This window comes from Pocillopora damicornis, chromosome 5, assembly GCF_964200805.1.
Source record: "Pocillopora damicornis chromosome 5, jaPocDami1.2, whole genome shotgun sequence".
Taxonomy (NCBI): Eukaryota; Metazoa; Cnidaria; class Anthozoa; order Scleractinia; family Pocilloporidae; genus Pocillopora; species Pocillopora damicornis.
Window position 1 is genome coordinate 27,370,167 of NC_142674.1, and position 25,711 is coordinate 27,395,877.

Below are 25,711 nucleotides of genomic sequence, written 5' to 3' on the forward strand. Positions count from 1 at the left end.
CCAACGAGAGGAAATTGTTATGATTCAAGTTTGTGGAGAGAGGGATTTGCGTGAAAACAGGATGAAAAGAAAGAGACTGAGAGACCAAAAAAAGACAAGAAGTAATTACGTAAAGCAAGTCGAGAAAAACGCCCAAAAAAGTTAGAGAGGACACCAAAATATGCAGAATACGGTGAAAGGAACGCGAAAGAGAACAAGAAAAGACATAAGTAAAAAGACGAATATCTAGCGAAGAGCAACGCGAGAAGGAAGTACATCCAGGTGTCCAATACCTTCAACTTTCCCTCGAAATGACTGAACATCCGAGCCATTTCTTCTTTGGTGCTGGCTATTTCCTCTGAGCATCTTTTGCGTGTGTGAACCGAATCAATGAGTTGCCTCTTTGAACAATAGGGAACAGCAGACTTCGGTTGGATATCATCGTTTAGTACACTCCACAGTGGACTGTCGATGCTTAACGGGTCTTCAACCGCAATTATGGAGGGGTATTTACAATCCACCATGTCAACGTTTTGTCCTGTGTACTCCTTGAACAGCCGTTTAATGGCTCCCGTTGCCTTCGTGATTTGCACACAAAACCGTTTTGCAATGGCTTGTCCATCTAAAGAATGATTAACACGACATGAGTCAAAATGATACGGAAAAAAAAAAATGAAAGGCTACACTACAATCATTTCATTACGATATGTTGGTTAGCTCTAATCGGGCGTCTTATCGACGACTGTTAGCACTCAAACATATCAATGAATTACCTGCATATTCCTTCATTAGTTGTAAGAGAAACGACCGTTCTTAGCACTTGACATGCATGGATAATTGCAAGTCTTCTCGACGCTTCTCTTGCAAATCGCAGAGGTAGGCAATATGCATTCTGCTGTCAGGAGACCATCGGGGTTGGCCGGCCGCCCTCAAGGTTCTTTAGCTGTTGATCCAACCTATTACCAGCAGAAAGGAAAACAGTGGAGAAACAAAAAAATTGATTGGAATTATTTGTTTGGTTTTGAATTGCTTTGCAGTGCGATTGGCAAACAAAACTTGCCCCGAGAACCAAGTAAAATACCAATAACGACTTCCACGTTTAACGGTATGGAATTGTCCATACTTCTGATTGCTCGATTGCCTGATTGTCTGTTTACTTGAGTGATTAGCTATTTGTTGATTTTGTGGCTGGTAATGAGTACTTTGCTTTGTTTTGGCGGACCTCATTTGAAAACCGTTTTAATATACTTACGTAAAGATCATTTGGTTCCCAGACCAGGGGAGTAAATATAGCAGAATCCAAACGATGGTTTCATACCTGTCAAGCTGATCGGTCAATATATTCCAAGGTTCAGATGCCGGGGAAAATTTTTGCAGGTTTGTTATGTTAATGAACCGTTTGAAAAATTCAGAAGACAAGTATCAGAGAAAGTCAGGACAAATGACAGAAAGTGATGGACCAAAAAAGTAAGACATTTACTGTAAAATTCAGAAACGACAATTGGGGTAAACATTGTATGAAAACCAGATCCCCATGCTACTCCATACCCTACACAGAAAAACTGCCTCAACTTGTCCAAGTAATCATCTGGTGATGAGCCTTCAAAGAAGAAAACGTAGACTCATGACATAAACTGTTTAAGTAACTTGTGTGTACCTTTCTGAACTTCAGTTGTGGTACTCTAATTTCCTCTTAAGCACTTCAAAAATTTATCAAACTATAATCAAAAGTTAAGTGGGGCAAAATACAATGGAGGTCATTCATTTGTCATGATTATTTTTGGTCGTTAAAGGTGAACCATTCCAAGTAAGATCACAGCCGACCGAGTTGCAAGATAAAAAAGACTGGTTAGAGGTCAATAACAACCAGGCATTCCACGCGAAATTTGATAATAGCCTGGGACTTGGCGCGTGTTGTGTTGGAACTCGCCATGTGACTAAACTTCGTCGTAAATATAGTTTACACACAGGAATTACATCTGATCTTGACACAGTCAACAAAATCACTCGCAGCAATATCAGAGTAATTATGCCGAGAAAAGTGACATCACTTTTGAAGAGGAAGACCATGTAATCTTGTATCATATCTTTCGGATCAAAATGGCGGGCTTTTCGATCTTCGAAACTCTGCACGTTGAGGTAAATTGTCTATTTGTAGCACCTCTGAACTCAGTACCCTTTTGGATACTTGGCGAAAGGAAGATCAGAATAATCTATCACCCGTTAAAACTCTACAAAGGTTGGTGAAGTGTATTAGAAGTAGTATCTTTTTTTAAATTTGCAAAAAAATCAAACAAAAAAAAAGACGGTAATAACCTCTGAAAGCTTTCAAGTAGCTGCCTCAATGCAATTGGTTTCATTCGTTAATATGCTTTGAAATTATTATTATTATGAATTACACAATGATTGACTGGTTTCTCCAGTTCATCTTACATGTCAACAGATACCTTCCACCTAGCGAGGCTCATGGTGGTCTGCCAGTGATAAAACTGTTGTTGGGTTAGCATTTCGCAGTCATTACACACCGAAAAAAATTCCTTTTCCTCTCTCAGAACGTATAAAACATAGCATGGAAAGGTAGAAAATAAATGGGAAAGACAATGGACGAATGATTTGTGTGCTAGATTCTGGAGGGGAGTTTTTAGTTTCAAGCCTTGGCCGTGATAATTGTGTGATACACACTCATTGTGTATGACTACTTACTGGAACTGTAAGATCAGTAACATTGTTCATATTGGGCTCTACAAAAAGTGAACAAACAATTTGGCAAAAAGTAGATTCAAAAGTATTTTACATTTTAAAATCACTCATGCAGGATAGCAGAGCTTGTGGAATGTGAGAATGAGGCATATCATAAACTAGATCCAGATCCTTTTGATGATTGGCATCCAGGTAAAAGTGCAAAGCTACCTTTTCACATTACACACTATTTGTGTTTTATACATTATAACATTTATTACAAATACACTAGGTAATGTAGTGTAAGGTATTCTCAGATACTAGGAAGGATAGCCAGACCTAAAGGGGGTAAGTTTCTTTGAAAAAACTGTGATGCTGCATCAGTGGTGGAGTTTAACAAGATAATTTGGTTTTATTAACTGAGTTGATAATGTTAATTGGCCACCGTAAAGAGTTTCAAAACATTTCAAGCATTAGCCCTTTGTCAGAGTGTTTGTTGTGTAAACCTCTTCCATTAACTGCAAGCCGATAAGAAACAATATGTATATTGAAGAGAACCAAGGCCTGCCAATAATGAAACAGGTCCAAGACACACTCTGCATGAAAAAGAACGATAACACATGACAAACAGCAGTAATTCAAACTTTCATGGATGAGAAGTGTTGTTCTTGCTTCTTATTCAATGTCAATTCTTCTTTTTGTTCCCAGTGGAATCTTCACTAGACTTACTGTGTTAAAGAGGCACTGTACTTATCTACTTACTTGAGTCACAAGAAAACACTAGAACTTAGATGAGGCTTGGTGTGAGAATTGCCCATGTCACAGTGATGGCCTCATGTGGTCAAACTGATATAGCCTGGCTGTGAATGAAATTAATTACTTTATTATAAATTTTTCTCAGTTAGTACATGCACAATGATTGGTCAATTTAGTGGGTTGTATTTCAATGAACAGCCTGAAAAATTTTAAATTTTGGCTTTAATTAGAATCTTCTCCTTTTATTGGACCCTGATTATTAAAAATCTTATGAGCCTCATTTTCTCAGTCCATACTCTTAAGTGACAGAACCTTTTTTTTTTGGCTCAGATGTATGTCCCAAGGGATAAAAACTTGGTCTGTAATTTTAACAGTGCAGATCTTGCTCTCAGTCAATAAGAGGTCGTGATTGTTTTAAATTATTCAAAATAAAATCAGCTCTTGTTTTCTCCATCATGAACATTTCAGGTAGAGCTGACCCAGACTGTGCATTAGGCCATCTTTTGAAGACACTGTTCAGAAATGATGAATTTATGGACAAACTAGTAAACTCCTATATCATGAGCACTGTGGAACAGTTTAATCTGAACTGCACTGCAGCCAGAGTGTTGTTAAATGCCATGCCTGGGCTGGAAAGTGCTGCGGTTTTTCAGGATATGGTAAGTTTAGAAAGGTATTCTTAATCCTTTAACTCCTAAGATCTGATTGTTAATTCTCTGCTCTAGCTGCAACACACTTCCTTGTGAATTAGTTATGAGAATTTGGTGTTAAATCAAGATGACAACTTCTACCTGATAAGTCTGAGTATTCTCATAACCTTTGGCTGGATAATGCATGGATATTATGGGGAGAAGTTATCTGTTAATCACTTCTGGGAGTTAAAGGGTTTAACTTAGTAATCTTAAGATGTGACTTTCTTTCTTCAGCTTGAGTTCTATGTAAAAATCCAGATCAATGTGTCCAGTTTCTGTGGCATGGCACCCCTTGTCCTTTCCAGAAAAAATACTCAGAATTAACTCATACAATTGCTATTTCATCAAATTATAGATAAAAAAACATGAATTTCATGTAGTTACATCATGAAAAACAGAAAAGGAAAAGAGATCTTATTTGTTGCTCTCAGTCACCTCACTTTAGTGCAAAAAAACTTTAAAAAAATGCAAACTTTTCAGATCCACTTTCATTGTTCCTTAATTCATAACTACATATTTCTTAAACAGAACAAGAGAGATTTTAAGGTTTAAGCTCACTAAAGAAATAGAGAAAGATGTTTTTTGTCTTGTCACAAGCGTGTGACAAAAAAAAAAGATTCTGAGTCCCTAGGTTGAATTGAACCTTATACCTTCAGATTCTGGGGTCCAATGCTCTACCACTGAGCCACAACAAATAAGATCTCTTTTCCTTTTCTTTTTTTCTTTGTCCCGCACTTGTGAAATGACAAAAAACATCTTTCTCTACATATTTCCTATCAATAAATTTAATGTCAACCATGTACATGTAGGATTAGCAATGCTTAATCGTTTATGCAAGTGGGCCAGAGAAGCCTCAGAACCCCTGAGATCATATGCTACAGGTATTTATAGCATAGTTTACTGGTCTTACTTTTCACAGTACTTCAGGCTTTGAACATTTTGGTTGCCATACCAAAAACAAAAGGAAAAAAAAAGAAAATTGAATTGACTAAATATTTAGCATTTAGTGCTCTCCTTGGGAAAATTATATTCACCTAATTCCTGTACAGCTTCTGAGTTTCTGAACTTACTCAATTTTGTTTACACCTTTATAAACTGGGTGCAAGTAGAAGGGTGTTTTAGTTTGGTGATCCAAGGTTATTTACATTAGGTTAACCCTTGAGAGTGACTAGCATCTAATTTCTTCTTTCAATATCAACCCTGAATCATACATTAAGATCGCGAGAACAAAGGAAATGATAAGCAACTGAGGAACCTCTTGATTGTTTAACAAATTTTCCTTGTCAGTGCATTGAGAAATGTATAGAGAACAGTATGGAGAATATGCATACTGATGTTAGGGTGTAAAGAGTTAAGATATAGATAGTCATGGTTTGATTGAGGATTCTAATATTCCTTTTGGTTCATTTTTTATGTGTATTGCTGCAGTTGCATTTTAATTTATTTTTAATTTCAAGTATCAGGTATCACTTCAAATGATAATTATCATTTATTAACAGGTCTTTTAGCATTTGCCATGGAGAGCCAGGATATTGCTGCAGTATTCAGAGAAGAAAACTCCACCTTGGTAAGTCAGTATAGCAATAATTTGATTTTAGATATATGAAATTCATATAGTTGCACTGTGGTGAAGAAATAAGTATAGGAGATCCTCGCAGCCAAGAACACCACTGAACTAGTAGTTGAAATAAGACCTGAAAAAAATGTTCAGGCCCGTATGGGATTTGAACCCATGACCTCTGCGATAAAGGTGCAGCGCTCTACCAGCTGAGCTAACAAGCCAACAGGGAGCTGGTCAATATGTTGGATATAGCAATTTTTAAGAGTGACCACTAAGGTTACAAGAGTAAAGGAAATCACCTGTTAAAGAAGCTAAATTCTCCTTGTCAGCACCTTAAGAAATGCAAGAGAACAGTATGAAGGATATGAGTATTGATGTTAGGGTGCTGAGGGTTTTTTGTTTTTAGCTTTGTGGTTAACAGCATTTGCATTTCAAACGTCTAAGTGCAAAGTTGGCTTTTCACATCTCAGGAATTGTCAGTCATTGCGTTTTTTGTTTGAAAAAATCTTGTTAACTATAAGCTGAGGATTAAATGTTGAATTTCACACGTTTAGGTTCCCTCTATGCTGCGACGGCTGCACATTTTAAAGGACTTGTCAGACCTTACACAGCCCGCTGTGACAGACCTGTCAAACAGGATTATCCTGAAAGCAAAGACAAACAGGAACAAGAGTGAAAACAGTAACAGTGTGAGTAACAAGATAAAGAAAGTGAATCTTGCTGAGCCAGGACCATCATGCACTGCGCCACAGAATGGCGAATTATCCAGTTTGTGTAATGGAGAAGTGGAATAGCTACAATGGAAAGGGTTAGTTCACTTTTGAGTATTGTAACTCTGATTGTCCCTCTGTCAGTGAGTTCAATCTCCTAGCAACTTCAAGTTGATTTAACTGTCTTTTCAAACTGAGTGGTATGACTTGTTTGTAACTTGAAGGCTCAATTATTCTCCTTTGGGTTTTCACTTTGACAGCCAAGGCAATGCTTTCAATAAGACCCTGCCACCGGTAGGAGCTCCAGTGGGTAGTCTGTAGTGAATTGCCAGGTATACGCTGGGAGCTTTCATGCAAACTTACGATGTGAGACCTAAAATGCCTTGAGATCTTGTAGAGTTCTTTCAGTCTACTTTTGCCCTTAATAAATAAGTTTTGATAAATGTTTGATATTTAATCTTATCATATATTTCAGCATAAATTTCCAGCCAAAAAAAAAAAGAAAGATTTTGAGTTTCCAACAACAAACTGACTCAAATTTTGGTAAACAGTAACCATATGTCGTTTCAGAGGACTTTTTGTGTGAAACACAAGGAGGAGGCTTGTCTGTCAGCAAATGGAAGATTTTGATAATAAAATGATCAGTTAAACGATTGTTATCAAGGACTAAAATGTTTAATGATCATCTATGGAAGTTTGACACCAAAAACTTTGTTTGAAGGGGGGGGGGGAGGGGGGATAAGGGGGAGGAGGAAGTATGCCAAGTAGGTTTGCCCTGCACAAGTTAACTCAGTTTCCTTAAAATTTGTAAATATTTTTATTTTGTTTCAGGCAAAAGTTGTCTACAAGCTAAACATCCATTGCTAGTTAAAACAAGCAAGGGTTTCCGTTCCACTGGAAATGTAATTTGTGCACCTAAGGGAGGGTACCACATAGTCCCTATGTCCTTTTCCCTCTCCCCCCTGACTCTTGGCATGCAGCAGAGACTAATTCTACAGTATCTGACTCCCTTGGGGGAATATCAGGAGGTATGTGCTGTAATTAGGCACTTGAGCATTTAATGATATATGAAGAACAGAGAGAGTCTCTCCACTGAAGTATGTGGGAAGCTTGTGGGAAAAGGGCTCTGAATCAAGGATAAATTGGAAATGTCACACAACTTGAAAATTTGAGTTTGGACCGTTTTAACTAGTCGTGTGCGAGCAAAAATTATTTTTTGGAGGAAGGGACATACATTGGCCTTGGTCAGAAGATAACACACTCGGATCAAGAATTCTTGATCATCTGATGCGCTTTAACTGAACGTACGCAAGCAAGAAATACTTTTTGGATGAAGGGACATAAATTGGCCTTGGTCAGACGATAATTCACTCGGGTCAAGGATTTTTGATCGTGAGGCGTTTTAACTAATTGGCGCGAGTAAGAAATATTTGTTGGATGAAGGGACATGCATTGGTCTTGGTCAAAAGTAAATGCACTCAGCTCTGAATGAAGAGGTTCTAGTTGAGCCGTAGCAAATTTTATCAGTTGCTATGGCAACTAAAACAGTCGTAGCAGAGCCTGGAGCATTGCATGGCCATTGATTTATCTTGACACATTTTTCTTTGAACATTTCAATTCAGCTGTTGCCGACAGTGTTTGAATCTAAAGCCCTGGATCTTGTAATGCACTACATTATATTTAAAGGCCAGGTGGACCTACAACTTGTCTTTGAAGCCCTCAAGGTAGGAAGGAGGGAGTAACGTCATGCTTTGTGTAGTACGTCTAGAATTTCATGCAGTTATGGTTGGTTTTCACCCTCGCCGGTATACTTACAAAAAGCGTAAAGCGATATAATCCTGTGAAAATCAAACCGATAGAATCAGAAGCAAAATACTGATTCCACTTATGACTCCTTCGCTAATGACATTTGAAAAATAAATTGCTGGAGCTTTCAGCCATCGGTTAGCTCAGTTAAGAAATGGAATTGTCTGTGATTCAGAAAATCGAGTTTTCGCCGGATCATAATCGTTAGAGTTATTAGTGGAATCGGAAGAAAAGAAATTGTTCGGAATATTCCGACTCCGATTTCGTCAAGCTTTTGGCTCCACTTACGACTCCGACTCTCAATTTTCTCTGGGTCGCTGGCACTCCTACAACTAATGAACAATTCGACTCCAATTCTGTCTTTTGTATAAAACGAACCTTTAGACACTCTACCACATTCATCCCTCTTGAAAAACACTACTTTAACTCTTCAACTCCCAGATCAAATTTGTAATTCTCCTTACTGTCAACCACAGAATTCTTATAATGTTAGTTCGGATAATTTAGTATTGGATCAGCTAATCCTGCCCCAATGGATAATTTTCTCTATTCTCTTTACTTATCTGGTTGATATTGTATTAATATTGTATTAATATTGTATTGATATTGTAAGGAGAAATTCTGTCTTGGTCACTCGTGAAAGTTAAAGGTTAAGACAATAATGCATTGTACCGACTGAGATCTGACAAAAAAAAAGCCTCAGAATTTAAAAGCAATTTCCTTTTATTGTCGTTTTAGTATTTGGCATCCCTTCTTTGTCATAAAAAGTTTGCCACAGAATTTGTGACTCATAACGGTGTCCAGCGGTTACTAGAAGTGCCTCGCCCATCTGTGGCTGCTACAGGATGTTCTATGTGTCTGTATTATCTCGCTTACAATGAGGACGCCATGGAGAGGATAAGACATTTTTCCAATTTAAAAAAATGTTTGAAGTTTTCTGATTTGTAGTTGTAAGAAATGCATTATTTAGTGCAGATTTAACTTACCAATGATCGGTGAGTTATGAGCAGACCAGTATTTTCTAAAAGAAAGAGGTAACGAGTATCATTCCGTTAAACATGAAATAACAATGAATTGAATAACACATCTCTGCTTATTTTTCATCAATCTCCCCCCCCCCTAAAAAAAAAAAGCTTATTTATGTCTAGCATATAACCCACAGGTAGAGAGATAAAAAAGGAATTAAAGAAAAACTGGTCAAATGGATAAAGAGAATCGCAGGCAAGGAGATAGAAAAAGATAAAGATGAGAAACAGAAATAATCACTCAAAAAATGTTACCCTACAAAACTACTCTTAATTCCACAAAAACTTCGAATAATTAAATTCTTGGTGCTCTTTTTTCTACATGGGCCAGAGGATCATGAAATTAACAAACAGAACATGTCGACGGAACCTCCGTAACTGTTTCAAACAACTTGTTTCAGGTGTCCCTCCTACCAAACCCTGTGCTGAGTGACCTGGTCAAGTATGCATTGTGGCTTCTAGAATGTTCTCACGACTCTGGCAGATGTCACGCAACTCTCTTTTTCTCGCTCACGTGTTCATTTCGAGCAGTGCTGGAATTGTTCGACAGTAATGATGGTCTGCGGAAGCTTGTGAACCAGGTAATTAGTCAGTTTTATTTCTTTATTACACGACACGGTTTGGAACCCAGAGAAACGTGGATCGTGTAGTTCAATCGCCTGGAGTAGGATCACACCACGAGGTCTATTTGTTCTGTGACCTTTCCGTTCTCGTAGGAGTAGCAATTTCTCTTAATAACACTCATTCGAAATATTTTGCAATACGTAAAGAAATAAAAGAACGACTAAGGTAAATAATTAATAAAATAGTGGATAACGTTGAAGGCCCATTCTGATTGGCTACTCAAACTCCGAATATCCGTTACTGTTCACCTCCAAGAAACTCGCGCGTGATTTGCGCACGGAAATATTGCAATCATCGCGGGAATAAATGAGTTAAATCATTCCTTTTTTGCTGTATTATCTTGCTCTTTAAGTATATACTAAAACAAATATTCACCTTAGTGTCGATGGCTGGCGGTGGATATTCACCTCGCGGCTTCGAGACTCAGTGAATATCCACCAATAGCCAGCCACCTCCACTTCAAAAAATCACGGTTTGTTACTTTTGAAATGTAGTTTAGAGACATGCCGACCGCTATGAATTAACAAGTATTTTTAGTGCACGCCGTGTTTGCATTTTCCAGACTGCGCAGTCTCGTTTAAATTTTTTCAAGCCATTTTACGGTCCTATTCCACTTGCGTTTCCATCTTGAAAACAACGAATATTACTGGCTGCAAACCATTCTAAAAGAATATTTTTTTTGTTTAACCTTTTTATGGCAGCTAAGTACGCTTTCAATCCTTCGTCCCGACGAGGCAGAACTACTGAGTGATGATGAGGTGTTTGGCAGCAGGCAGACAGCGAAACATACTTGCATGGCTCTACGGAGATACTTTGATGCCCATCTTCACATCAGGGCAGATGCGCTGAGGAGATCTATTGCAAGGAACGAGGGTGGAACACCACCTGTTCCAGTTCCAGCGTATAAGGTGAATTTCCAAGCCTACTCCCTAATTCTAGGAGAAAATTTGTATATCGTCAGATGGGCAAATTCAGTATGTTATGTTATGTGAAAGGACTACGCCTGCTCGGCTGTTTTAGTTCAGAGAGGTTGGAAGTTAACTTAAACCTGGAAAAGGTTTTTGGCAGTATTCTGCTTAACATTTAATCCCATCCTTGTAAATTTTCACTTTTACCATGAAAGTTTATGAACCTCGCCTAACAAACACTCCAAATCGTCTTAAATATTTACGCAGAAGATACTGTTTTTGAATAAAGGGGTAAGTTTCTAAAGAAACTGTGGTGCTGCGTCGGTGGGAGAGTATAGCAGGTAATTTAGTGTTAACAACTGGGTTGAAAACGTAAATTAGCCACCGTAAAGGGTAAAAAAGCTGACGTTTCGAGCGTTAGCCTTCGTCAGAGCGATGACGAAGCATCATCTTGTTCAACTGATATTGATAAGCAACTGTTCTCTTTCAGGCTGCATCTCTGTCTCACAGCAGTGTAATGGAGAACTGCCAGTTGATGTTAGAGTATGCTCCAACAACACTGCGTTGGGAGCCTGTTGAGGTAATAACTGAGAAATAACGCAAAAGAAAAAAAAACGTCACATGGTCGTGGTTGATTATTTCGCAGAGGCGTATCTTGGTTTATTAAGTGGAGGGCACATAGTAGCATTGAACTCCTATGTAGAGTGTTATAGTATTTTTCACAGGGACATGATACAATGTCCAGCTTCAAACTCGTAGCTTATGAAACTCCTCGATGGACACCATGACACCTACTTCCATTGCTTTGTTGTTGTTAGTCGTTATTCTCTTCGGTTTTAATATTATTATTGTTATTATTATTATTATTATTATTATTATTATTATTGTCATTGTTATTATTATTGTCATCATCATCATAATTGTTATTACTATTATTATATTCATAAGTTTCCTAGTTTACATATACGGTTCGCTCTCAGGAATAGAGTGGAGAAGTAATTTCATTCATTTGTGTGTTTGTTCATTTCTTGTTTTGTTCTTGTTTTTATTTTTTCATTTTATTCACCAGTGTTCATAAGCATAGACACACCTTGCCAATTTACCTATAACTAGAGTAAACTGTCTTCTTTACGGTGTCAGAATGCACACGTTTTCTCGTTTTTATTAGGGATTTGTAGCACACCACAACGGCCTGAAACGAGGACGCGGCCAAACAAAAGATCTAATTGCTTAGCACGTGCGTTTTAGAACTTTGTACATCTCCGTAGATGCTCTCTGCAAAACAAAAACGTGAAATCACCCAACGTTGCGTGGTCTGAGAACGGAAACACCGATTGCAAATTAGTAAAACTTACATTTGGAACTCAACCCTGCTTACATATGTTATGCTGAAGTTGTGGCCCCGTAAGAGACGATAAACACATCCAGCCACTCGCGAAATTCTAACCAAAAGTAAAAATTCATCATTTCAGTCGACGTCTTCCTCGACGTTGCCTTCCTGATTGCTCAAGTTCGCTATAATGTAACATGTTTTCTTTTTCTCCTAAAGATGATGAACAGACTTCAAGGCTTCACCCTGCTGCTTCAGTTGATCTCCCTATCATCAGACTGGGGAGTGACCAGTAATAGGTAAGTCATTGGTTTTGCTATCATTTCTCCAGAGTTTGTACGAGTCCAGGAAAATCAGGAAAGGTCTGCTTGTAGGACTGTGTTACTGGACTTTGAAATTCTCGGAAATCGTTTCAACTCAAGGAATTGAAGTTTTTGATAATTCATTTAGCAGAACATTAGATGTAATGATTTTCTACTGCCTTCAAAAAGGTACAAGAAGCTTTTTAGTATTGTCGACTTAAGATATTACAATTTTTCTTTGCTCCATTCAAGAGCGGACGCCATCCGATTAGCAGCCGACGTGACCCGCCTTGCTTTAGAGATGCTGTTTGTGTTGACAGTCGGTCCTAAGGCTCAGATGGCGCTGTGTGAAGAAGTGCAACTTCCGTCAGGAGAACAACAGAAAGGAATGAGGTATGATCTACGGGAAGAGAATTAATTTAGACGTGAAGACTCGAAAAATTCCCATCAAAAGTCCTTCGTGATCATCACAAGGAGTAGAAATGTTCTTAGTCACTTTATTTTAATGACACGTGAAAAAATTTGATAGCAAGAGGCCAGAAGGCTTATATACTCTCTATTCAGTCATATTAAGAAATTTTTTTTTTCTAGGCTTTTGCTGCGTTGCGCTGAAGGGAGTTTACTCAATGACTCTGAGGTACAGAAAGCCGCTCTCCACGTCATTTGTAACTGTGTGTGCGGTCCTCGAGTCAGGGTAAGTGGTTTGTGCGCGTTTCGATTGAGTTCCCTCCCTCCCGCATGAGTTTTCTCAAAGTTTTCTCAAAGTTTTCTCGCGACAGAAAAAAAACAACAACAACAAAAACAAACAAGCAAAAACAAATAGGAAACAGAGTTACAGGCGTAGTTTGTTGGTAGAGCAGGCGAAAATTCTTCATTTTGTAACTGACTTGGTAATGATAAAGTCGCTTAAAGTTGAGTCAATATCGGAGTCAACACAATAATCTTTGTTTACCTCTCCGCGGTTCCTCAACCCCCTCCCTCCCATTCCTCAACGCTGCTCTCCTCCCAGTCTTAGGCTGATTAAAGTTCATGAAAGAATTGCTGCTCAAACGTTAGGAATATTTGCTGAATTTAAAAGTATTTAGTGTTTAAGGCTTTAAGCTGCTAGGCCGAGTGCGTTGTTCTTTTTTTCCAGTTTTCCGTTTAACTATGGTACATGCCTGATTTTTTTCAGTTTTTTTTTCAACTGCTTAAGTAGTGTTTGGCGTCACCGCGATGATTACTTTTGTCTTCATTGTTTGCAGATTAGCGGAGCTGTTGCAAAATTTCAGTCGAAGTCCAAGCCGGCTTTTAAAAGCAGCGACGACATCTTATCCAAGATGTGGGGATGTGTCAGGGCCAGTAATGGCATCAAGGTTCTGCTCTCCTTACTGATGGTGAAAACGCCATTGGTTGATGCAGATTGTATCCGTGCTCTAGCTTGTAAAGCGCTATGTGGTTTATCGAGGAGCGACAAGATTAGGCAAGTCATTGGAAAACTACAGCTGTTTAACAGCGGCCAGTTACAAAGTGAGTATTGCACTGCGCGGTGCTTTCTTCACACTCATCCAACCATATTATACAGCTGGGCGTGCCCGTAGGCAAGATGAAGCGAGTCCTGTGTTCTGATAGGCTACCTTAGCTCTTATCCGCTTGGGATATCACGCTTTCATTTCGCGCAAGATAAAAGGTTGCGTTGCGAAGACTTACAAAGTTTGTAATGTTTAGCCAACGTCGATAAAGAAGTCGTAAAAAGCGATAGAGGACGGTCAAAACACTTTTTCAAATGTAAAACGAGCACTCACCATCACCGATGACTTTCTTTTCCAGCGCTTAAAAGAAAACAAGTCATTCTTGATTCTTATATAAGCAGAATAATTTTGCTATGTAGTAATTCCTTCATTGAACAACTTAATCAGTCAAGAGCTTTTGTCTACTTCAAGACTCTTCGTCTCAGTCCACAAAAGCGCCAAAAAGAGCTCACCAAATATCCAGCTATCTTGACCTATTTACAGCCATGTTGACCTTCTAAAACATCATTTCATTTCTTTCATTTACGTTGACTCAATGTCGTTTGTCTTGAATTTGTTGACAGTTTTGATGCGAGAGCCGATCATTGAGGATAATGCTTCTGACCACGCCCTTTTCTGCAAATATGCTGCCGAGCTACTTGAAAGAGTCACTGGTAAATCTCTGGCTACGTCCTCCGCAGTCCCGTCCCTGTCTAGAATAAACAAGGTATGAACTTGAAATTGACACAAGCTGTCGTCTCAAACAGGGGAGGGCGGAGACCTTCAACAGCGTCTTTACTCGATAGTTTACTGCTTATTAAATTTTGTTTGAACGGCAAACGTACGGTAAAGTCTAATTTCGATTATTAAAGTTTTGCTTAATAATGAACAATCGATGATTTTGATTTGAAGAATTTATCAGAATCTACTTCTTTGTATTTCTTGTTTAAAAATGGATGGTCATCGAGACTGCCTTCAGGCTTTCTCTGTTTTTCAGAGGAGGGGAGGAGGGACATCCTCAGTTTCCCTGCTATCCCCTCCCAAAAGAAAACATTTGATCATAGGTAAGATAGTCACACTATCGGTTTTCATCTAAATACTTTTAAGTTAAGAGGAAATTAAGAAATTAATGCTTTCTAGAGCATTATCAGAACAGCCCAGTAAGAAATCATATGTAAATTTAACAGTTTTAGAGTTTGAATTGTCCTTTTACTTCTCTTACCCAATAGCTTCTGTGGGGTCGGTTTTCTTACTTATTTCGATGTTCTCTTAAGTAGGACACTTTCAAACCCTGTACAGCCCAATAACTAAATATCAGCCTTTACTTTCTTAGGCTGATGTTGTTGCGCAGACTCATATTTCATATCCGGCAAAAGAGCTTTTACAACTGGTTCACAGTCACCTCACAACCCAAGGTTTGTTGTGGAGCGTCGAGGAGCATTAAGAGAAAATCAGGTCAAGGGGCGGAATCACGAAACGAAACGAAAGTCCCAAGTCATCCGACAGTCCAACAATTATGCAGAGCTGGATTATTTCTATAATTTAATAGGAATAATCTTTGTTGTTAAGTCTCTGCTTCTTATTTTGAGTGTCGTAAAGCAATCAAAACAACCAATCAGAACGAAGAAAAATATCACGTGGAGCCAATAAGAATTTAAAGTAAAAACAAGCAACCTTCTGAAGCGCGGGAAAACGCGGGCGACAAAATCGCAACTGGTTTTAGTTTTGAATCTGATTGGTTAAGGTGGCGTAAGTTTTCTAGATCAATAACAGCCCTTAGTAGAGCAAAAGCGAAGCGTCCCAAATTACTTTGGACACTCGAATTAAATTTGTTCTAGTCTTGAGGGTGTGTGGCTCATTTGTTAATCAAAGGTGTGGTTGTTTTGGACCAGGACTTCATGAGACTGCAGAGGTTTTACGGAGAGAAGCCAATCTACCTGACCCAAAACCTGAATCAAATCTGCTTTATACGCCTACTAATAGGAAAGTATGTGGTGCGTGTTGTCGTTATTAAGTGTATTCTGTGATCACAAGGTCCCTTGATTCATGAGGAAAATACGATCACGATCGCATTTTCTAAAGTCATGTAATAATGGCACGAGTCTGCGTGAACGGGTTATGATGAAAATGACCAAATTTGTCTTTTTTTTCTGAAATTCCTTTGTAAAATTCCTTTACAGGAAAAGAACCGACAAATTAAGTCAGCCAATCTGTCCTTCAGTTCATCATTCCGTTCCTTAGTCCACCAGTCCATCAGTTAGTCAGCCGTTAGTAAGTGATTGAGCTTGTCAATCTGTCAGCCAGTCAGTCAGTCAATCAGCCCATCCGTTTGACAGTCTGTCGGTCAATTAAGTATTATCAACTGAGTTGATAACGTAAATTGGCCACCATAAAGGGTAAAGCTGACATTTCGAGCGTTAGCTTTTCGTCAGAGCGACTGATGTAGGGTTAACGCCCGAAACGTCAGCTTTTAATCTCTTTACAGTGGCTATTTTACGTTATCAACGCAGGTGGTAATACTGAATTACCTTGTTATACTCTCCCACCGACGCAGCACCACAGCGCTTCTTTAGAAACCTGCCCCCTTTATTAGTCTGTCAGTCAATCAGCCCGTCAGTTAGTTAGTTTGTTTGTCAGTCTGTCAGTTGCTCCGTCTCTGTCAGGCAGTCAGTCAATTACTCTAACAGTCACTCTGTCTGTCACTGTACACAGGTACGATTCAATCACTCCTCAAGCCTTTCTACGGCCTCCTCTGGTGTTAGCACTCCCGGGACTCCATCCCTGACGCGGTACCGATTCAACGACCCTGGAACACCAACAGGAAAGGTAATAACAATGTTTAGATGATTGAGCGGTCAGGATAACTTTATCTGAATGCTGATCATAATTTTGGCGTGTACTTATCCTACCCCTGCCATAAGAACAAAGAAATTCATGGAAAAAGTATTTTTTTAATCTCGTGTAAATTTATTTGTCGAAAAGGATAATAATTTGTTGATTATTACGATATTATTATTTTATTAATGTTTTGTGTTACAATATTGTTTATGATACGTCGATCGATTTCTTTGTCTGCATGTTTGTTTTGGTCAGCGGCTTCTACCTGCCGATCTCTCTCGCCCTGCACGCCCACCGTCACCTCCTACGTTGGACATGATCGTGACGCGGTATCTTCGCGAACAGCATGCGCAGTGCAACAATCCTGTGTCCGCTGGCCCTCCATTCTCCTTAATACGGTAAGTCATGTATGCCAGAGCCAAAAACACTTGAAAAAGTATTTCGGCTTGTTTGGAGGATTGCCAGTAGTTTCATTAAGAGTTTCTTATGCGCATTTCACTCTCGCTTAAATATGGTATCGTAGTGCCTCCTGTTACGATTTTAAAGGTGGAAAGTTTCTAAAGAACTGTGGTGCTTTGTTGTTTGGAGTTTTTAAGAAGGTAATTTGGTATTATAAACTGAGTTGATAACGTAAATTAGCCACCGTTTATAGTTCCGAATTTAACGTTTCGAGCGTTAGCCCTTCGTTAGAGCGATGACGAAGGGCTAACGTTGACTGAAGTGGTGACCAACTCGACTTACAATACCAAATTACCTCTTTGAGATTTTTTACGAATTTTGTACGACCCTAAGTAATCACCACCGCCTATCTCTTTAACGGTAGCTACTTATATAAAAGGTTTGTGAAACCCTAAGCTCCTCCTGGTAGACCGGTAGGTGAGTAAGAATTATTTCTTGCCTACAAGGTTTTCTAGGTCACTAGACAAATAGACTTTCTCTTGTTTTGCTTGGTTTTTTTTCACACTCCCTTACTGTTTGTTATTTATTTGTTTCTTTTTATTTATTTATTTATTTTTTTACTGTTTCTCCGAGTGTTTGCCCGTTTATTTAAAGCTGTTTTTAACATTTATAACAAGAGTTATAAATGTGGCATCTTGTAGAATTATTTTTGAAAAACTGCACATAATGCATCTCCTCTCTTCCAATTAAAAAATTCCAGAGTGTTTATAAATCTATACTTAAAATAGGGCTGTTTATCGAATCATACGCCACAATTGCAGATGTCTAAGAAAACTCAAAACTGTGAACAATCAACTTATTCCGATTTGTCTATCGTCAGACCCCACAAATGCCCTGAACCAAAGTACAGATATTACGCACCATCGAACATGACGACGAGGTTAAAGCGAAGAGAAGTATGTATATTGCTATTGTTCTTAGCTTTAAACAAAACTATTTTGCCACGGTGGCGGACAAAGGAAACACTTATCTCATCATCTTAATAGGTCGTTCTGATACTCGTGTCAGCTCTTATTATAGAGTGGTCTCACTCAACATTTATCTGTACTCAATCTTGAAAAATGTTCTCCCACCTGAAGGTGATTCCGCGTCATGGCGGATTTAACGGCGCCAGACTAAACAGACGGTTTGTGTACGGAAGGTAGGAGATGCCTTATTTGTACTTCGTATCGCTTTATTAGAAATTCTTAATGTTCTCTTAACAGAATCATTGTAACCTGATTCTCAGACCCCTGTCCACACATAAACGGTATTTTTGAACACAGGTGACTGAGGTTTCCATAATCTCTGAACAGAGTGGATTTTTCGTGTTTTTCAAAAGCGCCGGCTTATCGCCTTCGCGTCGACCAAAAGAAGTGGAGTTTATCATGTGCAAGGACGTGACACTAGTTGATCTCCTTTTGAAGTCTTTTATTTTCAGTTTTATTAGCAGATAGGTTTGGACTCAAGGAAACGATTCGAATATGCTAAGTTTGCTCAAGATAATGTTCAAGATGATGTTCCTCTACAGAATTCTGACGCATTTTACCGACGAAGTTTCACAATTAGTCTTTGATTGTGTTAAGTTTAGTTCTCGGTTGTGTCTAACTGTGTTTTTCTCCATTAGATTTAAACCGCTCAGGGCCATTCGCGATACTGAAGAAAACAGCTTCTTTACATGTGCATGTTTTGCAGTAAGTCTCTCTGTTACCACATTCAATGTGATTTTTAAGATCTATAACTGCTAAGAGGAGCAAGTGATATCGAGGACTAACCACTCCCAAGGATAGAAAAGATCCTGGTTGGCTAAATTTGGCAAACACGAAGCAGTTGAAGTAAACTTAAGAAGGGGCCTGTCAATTTTCCTCCAGGGGAGTGGGGCGGGGGATCGGAGTCTTCTTTTTGTTTCACCATAAAATTCACCTGATCCCCCCTTAAAGTTCTGCAGTATCGTAATGATCCCACCTGCAGTCAATTCTATAGTTGTTCCTCTAAGCTCTGTTAGAGACGACTGATCCCCCTCCGCTCCCCCCTAAAAACCGTGGGATCCCCAAAAATTTACCTACCTCTCCCCCCAAGTGATAAATAAAGACTGGTTCCTAAGGTGAAGGAAATAAAAACCAATTGAAACTGATAACCAATTTTTTTAAATTTTTTTTTACGATGAACGAACCGTAATACTTCTTCAGGCATCAAATTTACTCCTCAAAAATGTATCTTCAGGGCTTGACCCTTTACATGCTAACATCAGTATGCATATTCTCCTTACTGTTCTCTATGTAATCCCTAAGGTGCTGACAAAGAGAATTTGTTTAAAAAATCAAGAGCTTCTTATTTGGTGATCATTTTCTTTATTCTCGTGATCCTAATGTTTGATTCAAGGAGTGATATTGTAAAGAGAAATTAGACGCTGGTCACTGTTATTCACGTGATCATAATGTTTGATTCAAGGAGTGATATTGTAAAGAGAAATTAGACGCTGGTCACTGTTCTTGGTGTCGTTTACATTTGGCTGATTCGTAGTAAAATGGAAATTATGATTTTGTGTTTCCTTTTTTTTCTTTTTTTTTTTTTTTCTACCCGTAAGAATTATCCTTACTATAGTTAAAAAAAAAGCAGTGGCTTTTATGAGGTCATGTAAACGTAGTACCTAAGTTTTTACTTTTTCTCCTCAGCCCGATGGCAAGTCTGTTTTACTTGGAACACAAATAGGCGAGTTGAAGGAATACAACTTAATGACTGGACAGGTACAAAACTTAATTTACACCTTTTGATTTCAAGTCAAACGCCAAATTTTTCTTGAAATAGCTATATGTGTATGAATCAGTCGTTGATTGTGACAAGTTAAGTTGTCAGTTGTATCATACCTATTCCTTCTTTTTTTTTGTTTTTGTTGTTCTTTTTTGGATTCAAACCGTTCAGTGCATGATTATTCATGTTCATTTTTATTTTACGTATTTATTTTTAAAAAATGATCTTTTGCAGGAAGAGGCGACTTATCTCTGTAGCGCAGACAGAGCAATTTCCATGTGCCAATGTTCAAAAGTAAGAGTACAACATGGAAGTTTCCCTCCTCATATAGTTAAAAATACCTTTCTTTCTACTTCGAACAGGTCAAAGTTTCATTAATGTTTTTCACGTTTTTTTGGGAGGCGCACCCACACCTCCCTTCCCCAACCCAACAACAGTCAAATGGTAACAAGTTATGTTCGATGTTGGATTTCGTTCCACATCCACACAAACAAGGCAGCTCCGCTATTGCTTTTAAATTACTCAACGTTCGGTCAAATCCAGTCTTCTTGTTAACTGTTTAGTTTCCATATCTTTCGCTGAAACCAATCAACCCTCTTTATTCATCAGTTTTGCAGGGCGTTTCACAACGTTATGAACCTTTCTAAGGCTTATGTGACCCTTTCAGGTTGTGTTCACGAATTCATTTATCACTGAAATTGTCTTTCTGTACTTCATTCTTCAATTTTTAGGACCGCGAACTTTTATTGACGTCATCTTCGTCTGCTTTACCTCCCTGTGCCCTTTGGTCATTTGGAGATGTTTTCGAAATGAAGTAAGTCTTTGAACTTGAAAACCTGTTTGATTCGTACCACTAGTGCATCTGATAGGCACGTCCTTGTTTGTGTCTCTGCTTGGTTTATTTGTATCTCACCTTTAACAAACTACAATGTTTGTCGCAGAAACATAAAACAGACACATACTTTACTATATTTACCATTAATTTTTATTGACTTGAGGATCGCTGAAATACAAAAAAAAGTTTTACATTGTTCTTTCAGAGCTACAACTTTTACAAAAGACACTTAGACAAACTAATTTCATAAATTACAGGAGACGAGCAATGACTCCAACTTAATTCACCTGCGGCAATCAACGCTCAAGATAAAACAAGCAAAATGGGAAATAATTTAGGTGTATATCATGGCTCGTATCCTGTAATCGGATTGGTGTTAATGACACGGTGACAGTAGGCGAACTGTAATGTTTCGTCGTTACATTTATCTCTCTATTTGATAAAAAGTGCTATTTACTTTATAATTATATTTGTTTCTCTTTGGCTCAGACATCCATTTAGCGAGGACACTTGGGTAAAGTTTAGTAATTTATCAGAAGACAGAATTATTGGCACACACGACGCTACTGCGCATGTGAGTTCAAGACATGTGATGCATTTTCAATTCCAAATACATCGCGAGTAGCCTCAGTTTGACCAATTGTCGCTGTTCATTTAGGACATTTACAAAAGGAAAAATAGATCAGCGAAATTGCTAGTGCGTGAACACGGGACAGCAAGGATGATAGAATCGCTAATTTCGCCCAAGTTTGTGCGAGATCGTTTTTTGTCTCGAATACACGGACTTTCAAGAGGAATTTTTTGCCCAGACTTCATGGCCAAGATCAGCTTTCTCCGCCTCAGTTTACTTGTTCTGAGGCCTCTTGGCTGTGTTTGATAATTTTTTGATTTGTTATTTTGATATGCTTCACAAATAACTTTGGTTTTTCTTTCGCGTCACTCAGTTGAAATGCGTCTTTTGAAACATTAGTCAAACTTTAAGGCGCCGAACTCGAGATTTATTTATTTTGTATTTAATTCAGGTTTTTTTTTTCTTTTTTTGTCTTTTATTGCTTGTGGTACTTCTGTGCCAAAACCCCCCTTTTTCTTTCTCGATAACAACGAGCATTAGAATGCAGTTAGAGTGTGATGATATTATTCACTAGATTATATTCCACCATCAGATTTACGACACTGCGACAGGTCAGCGGGTACTAACTCTGCACGATTCCAACAACACTAACAACTACTCAAAGAACCTCGCCTCCTTTAATCCCACGGACGACCTGGTACTGAACGACGGTGTATTATGGGATGTCAAAGGCAAACGGGTTATACACAAGTTTGACAAGTTTAACAACTTTGTCAGCGGCGTTTTTCATCCCTCCGGGCTGGAGATTATCATCAATTCAGAGATTGTATCCTTTTTTTCGTTTTTAAAGAACGAGCCAATGCTATACTGTAAAGCAGTGAGTCCAGATTCACGAAAATAAGGGAACACAACGTCGGCCTTTCACGGATCTCGAAAAATCACTCTACCTCCTTCTTCTTACTTTGACAGTGAATTGGGAGAGAGATAGATATCAAGGACTATTATTTCATAAGAAAAGTTTATTGTTTCCTCATCTTGAGCGTTTTCGTGAAGCAATACACAGTCACCTGACTGATCCACGAAGTATAAACTTACTTCTGAATATCCTTGGTGATTTGCTGGCCAATTTACATCATCAACCTAGTCGATAAAACCAAACTATCTTATTTGCCCGCCCTCACAACTGACGAAGCACTACTGTTTCTTGTGACACTAACCTCTTAGAATGTCCAAAGCAACTCATTTCAAATAAACCGTGTGCCTTTTGCTTTGCCAATAATCCTTGACGCTAAAAACAGTGGGATCTTCGCTCTTTCCATTTACTGGACACATGTCCTTCACTAGATCAATGTCACGTGATCTTCAATAACAGTGGTGACGTCATGTATGGGGGTAATTTCATGTTTACTTGTTTACGCACTTCTCAAATTTGTTAATACTTTATTAATTTTTCACGAAGGAAACCAGACCCGACATTGAGGTTTTAGTGCGTCCAAGTCGTGAGCCTTTAGTTGCGATCTATAGGTCATCTCGATATTCAAATTCAAATTGAGAGCACGGAATATTCACCCGGGATTATGGTTCCATAGGTTTTTAGCAGTTTATAGACATCCAAAATTGCGTAAGGAAATTTTTCAACTTTTCATCAATTATTTAGCAACTTTTGCGGTGTTTGGAAAAGTGAAAGAGCTCTAGCTCTTTTATTCCACTCATAACCCTAAAACTTCCGGCTCCAGTCTTTCGAAGGTTGGATAGCGCTATCCATTAGATAAAACTCTATCCGTCGGATAGCGTTATCCGCCCTTTACATGACTGGGCCCTCAGGGAAAAGTCCCTCGTAGCCTCTGATATCTCAAAAAATGAAAAAAAAAATGAATTCTGGACTGAAGGGAGCGGTATTTGTTCTTCATGTATTTTATAGTAAAACATCTTTCAGATCCTTTGGAAATACCGCTAGCTTCCAGGCTCCTTGGACCGTACGAGACCTCGTTCAGGACCTTTGACGCAACAGATTATCAACCAATAGGTGAGCAGGATGGCTTGCTACAAATTTAAATAGAAATTTTGTTTGGCGCTCGTTATCAGTTAATTTGAAATATCTTGACGTTTACGAAATGAGTGAGAAAATGATGTTGGAAATTTCAATTGCTTTCAAACAGCTACAATCGACGTTAAGAAGACAATATTTGATTTGCGTACCGATACAACTGACAGCTTTGTAGCCGTTATTGAGGTAAGCTTAAAAATCGGAAACCTCTGCCTTGTTTTGTTTTCCTCCCTTCCATCCTTCTTCTTTCATTCCCATCCTCTTCCTCTCCCGCTCCTGCTTAACTTCCTCTCTTCTCCTTCTTTCTCCCTCTTCTCCGACACTTCTTCAGAGGTAAGAGGATTCTTGTGATTTCTATGAAACATTAAATTCAATTTATCTTGATCGTAAGACCTGAGCCGATTGGTGCGGTTTAGCTCTACTTGTCAATTACTAGCCAAACTGCTTCATGATTATCTTGCGGGAAAAACAAAAGAGGGTGAACTCTTTCGAAGGCGTAGTTGACAATTCCGATTTCATTCACGAGGAAGCTGCCTAGAAAAACCGAATTTTTTAGAGCAGGAAGCGGCTGTAGACAGATTGAGGGAATCTCTCAAGTGTTCATCAGAACATGGAGTGTCTCGCGCATTGCGAGGGTAGCAAAAAGTCTTAATTTCCACACTGGTCACTGGAAAAGATCTGCTGGCAGTGTTGGTCACTGGAAAAGATCTGCTGGCAGTGTTACCCACTGGTTTTTTTAGGAAAAGCTTTCTATTTAAGATGCTGGTTAGCTTTAAAACTAATTATAAAACAAACCTTCGAGTGCAGAAGTGTGTCTGCTTCAAAGTATTGTTTACGATCAAATGGAAGAAACATCGTCAAAGGGATTAACGGAAGCTACACTCAAAAAACATAGGATGCAGCGAACATCAGCTCATATCTGTGTCCTCGGAAAAGGTTACGTCGAAGCCATTTGTCTCTGCGCTGAAAAAAAGCTGCCTCACAGTTTCACTCATCCGCTCTACGTTTTTTTTTTTCTTCTTTTTTCTTTTTCTTGTGGTTACGGTTACTTGCTCAATTCCGAAAATGCGGTGAGGCACAATTAGTCATGGGGTGTTTCGCTTTTTAACAGCCTCTTCGAGCAAGCTTCTTTTCGCCTTTCACTGCCCCCTCCTTCCACTTTCCACTCAAACTCTTAGTCAAACATGGCCGGAGAAATAATCGATCGCGAACTTCTTAACGTTAACTCGCCCTAATATAACGCCTGCACTGCAAGCTCAAGAGGTAGCAGTTATCCCAACTACCTCATACCACGACAAGTGGGAGAAACTTTGGCAATGCGAACCATCTGACTGGCTTTACTTGTCATTTCATGATTGCATAAGTTGGAAACTATCATCGTAAAGATCTGGTCATCATGTCATAACAGTTCACGTGAATTATTTCATATCATAAATTCGGTAACGTTCTCTTTTAGAATCAGGCCAGCACCGACGAAAGCGTTTGCCGGGTGTACGAAGTCGGGCGGCTGCGTAGGGCTGATGACGAGGACGAGCAGGTATGAGAATCTTAAGGACTTTCGCATCAATATTCGCAGGAACGGACCAATCAAAGAGAAGTGAAACCGCCATCTTGGAGGCGGATTCGGTTATGTGATTGGTTCGTGCCTTATTTGCATAAAAAATCCTGCACTTAGTTAGGTTGTGGACTATAGCGCCCCCTGGCACTAAAGCAGAGATGAACTTTAAATTACTTCTGGAACATAATTAAAAAACACGTCACTTAGTGCAACACGTGTTTGATGTAGGTCAATAAAATAACGACTCCATGCCTTTTTTCTCTTAGGAATCCGACGAAGGTGGCGAGGAAGATGACGATGTCGATGACGATGATGATGAAAATGATGATGATGACGATGACGATGATGATGATGACGACGAAATTGAAATCACGATATCTGGCGATGATGATTCGGATGATGACAGTGATATTGCAATTTTTTGAAGCGCGGCTTTTAAGTTTCCATCTTTCAGTTAATTCAACTCAACAATGAGCACGTCATTCTGCTATGTTTTTATCTTTGAAAAATGTATTTGTATCACACAATTTGGGAATGATAATTTAAGCTTGGAGTTGAGCTTCTTGACGGTGGAGTTTTTTTTATGTAAAATGCTATGTAGTAGAAAGTAGAAGTCATCATCGAAAAAATTACACCTATGTTACTGATTATCAAATAAATAGGAAGGATAGAATGGTTTGTTATTCCTCTTGTAATGCAAAAAAAGCCAGCAAAGGACTACTCGCCACAGAGTTACCACTTCTCGATATCTTAACCTTGGTGAAACAGCTAAAAGTCTGTCTGTACTTATTGCAATCAGTGTGAGGACAGA

At 38.8% G+C, this 25,711-nt stretch overlaps 2 protein-coding genes, 1 long non-coding RNA gene, 1 other non-coding gene and 1 pseudogene across 6 annotated transcripts in view; 3 read left to right on the top strand and 2 right to left on the bottom strand.

Moving 5' to 3' along the window:
* The window catches only part of LOC149046281 (uncharacterized), a 98,788-nt gene that overhangs the window by 9,603 nt on the left and 63,474 nt on the right, over positions 1-25,711 (bottom strand). The gene's annotated exons all lie outside the window — the stretch shown is intronic.
* On the top strand, positions 1,335-4,202 carry LOC149046282 (DDB1- and CUL4-associated factor 1-like). The gene is made up of 4 exons (XM_089207837.1): positions 1,335-1,356; positions 2,119-2,218; positions 2,795-2,871; positions 3,883-4,202. Exons 1-4 carry the CDS (start codon positions 1,335-1,337, stop codon positions 4,095-4,097), a joined length of 414 nt encoding a protein of 137 aa, XP_089063963.1. The 3' UTR covers positions 4,098-4,202.
* LOC149046283 (DDB1- and CUL4-associated factor 1-like) lies at positions 4,924-9,185 on the top strand (annotated as a pseudogene). Its single transcript, XR_016186787.1, has 6 exons — positions 4,924-4,987; positions 5,606-5,673; positions 6,222-6,475; positions 7,209-7,405; positions 8,000-8,101; positions 8,922-9,185. The product of XR_016186787.1 is annotated as a DDB1- and CUL4-associated factor 1-like (transcript).
* Positions 5,816-5,888, bottom strand: Trnak-uuu (transfer RNA lysine (anticodon UUU)). Its single transcript has one exon. It is a non-coding gene; the product is annotated as a tRNA-Lys (tRNA).
* LOC149046285 (DDB1- and CUL4-associated factor 1-like) lies at positions 9,609-25,573 on the top strand. 2 transcript variants are annotated; one of them, XM_089207015.1, is made up of 25 exons: positions 9,609-9,789; positions 10,534-10,740; positions 11,231-11,320; positions 12,290-12,369; positions 12,625-12,765; positions 12,964-13,066; positions 13,617-13,881; positions 14,447-14,589; positions 15,196-15,277; positions 15,755-15,849; positions 16,575-16,688; positions 16,956-17,098; positions 17,980-18,055; positions 18,239-18,300; positions 18,766-18,832; positions 19,814-19,885; positions 20,124-20,183; positions 20,621-20,703; positions 21,214-21,298; positions 21,888-22,121; positions 22,594-22,687; positions 23,217-23,321; positions 23,455-23,528; positions 24,799-24,879; positions 25,167-25,573. In XM_089207015.1, exons 2-25 carry the CDS (start codon positions 10,627-10,629, stop codon positions 25,323-25,325), a joined length of 2,622 nt encoding a protein of 873 aa, XP_089063141.1. In that variant the 5' UTR covers positions 9,609-9,789; positions 10,534-10,626; the 3' UTR covers positions 25,326-25,573. The 2 variants fall into 2 exon arrangements, with proteins under 2 accessions (XP_089063141.1, XP_089063140.1); XM_089207014.1 differs by lacking the exon at positions 11,231-11,320 and having other exon boundaries at positions 9,665-9,789.

Coding starts and splice junctions, on each gene's coding strand:
- LOC149046282 (XM_089207837.1), top strand. CDS start 1,335: ATGCCGGGGAAAATTTTTGCAG. Junction 1,357..2,118: donor GCCGGGGAAAATTTTTGCAG/GTTTGTTATGTT, acceptor CTGCACGTTGAG/GTAAATTGTCTATTTGTAGC. Junction 2,872..3,882: donor TTTTGATGATTGGCATCCAG/GTAAAAGTGCAA, acceptor TGAACATTTCAG/GTAGAGCTGACCCAGACTGT.
- LOC149046285 (XM_089207015.1), top strand. CDS start 10,627: ATGGCTCTACGGAGATACTTTGATGCCCATCTTCACATCAGGGCAGAT. Junction 12,766..12,963: donor GAACAACAGAAAGGAATGAG/GTATGATCTACG, acceptor TTTTTTTTCTAG/GCTTTTGCTGCGTTGCGCTG. Junction 23,322..23,454: donor AACAGATTATCAACCAATAG/GTGAGCAGGATG, acceptor GCTTTCAAACAG/CTACAATCGACGTTAAGAAG.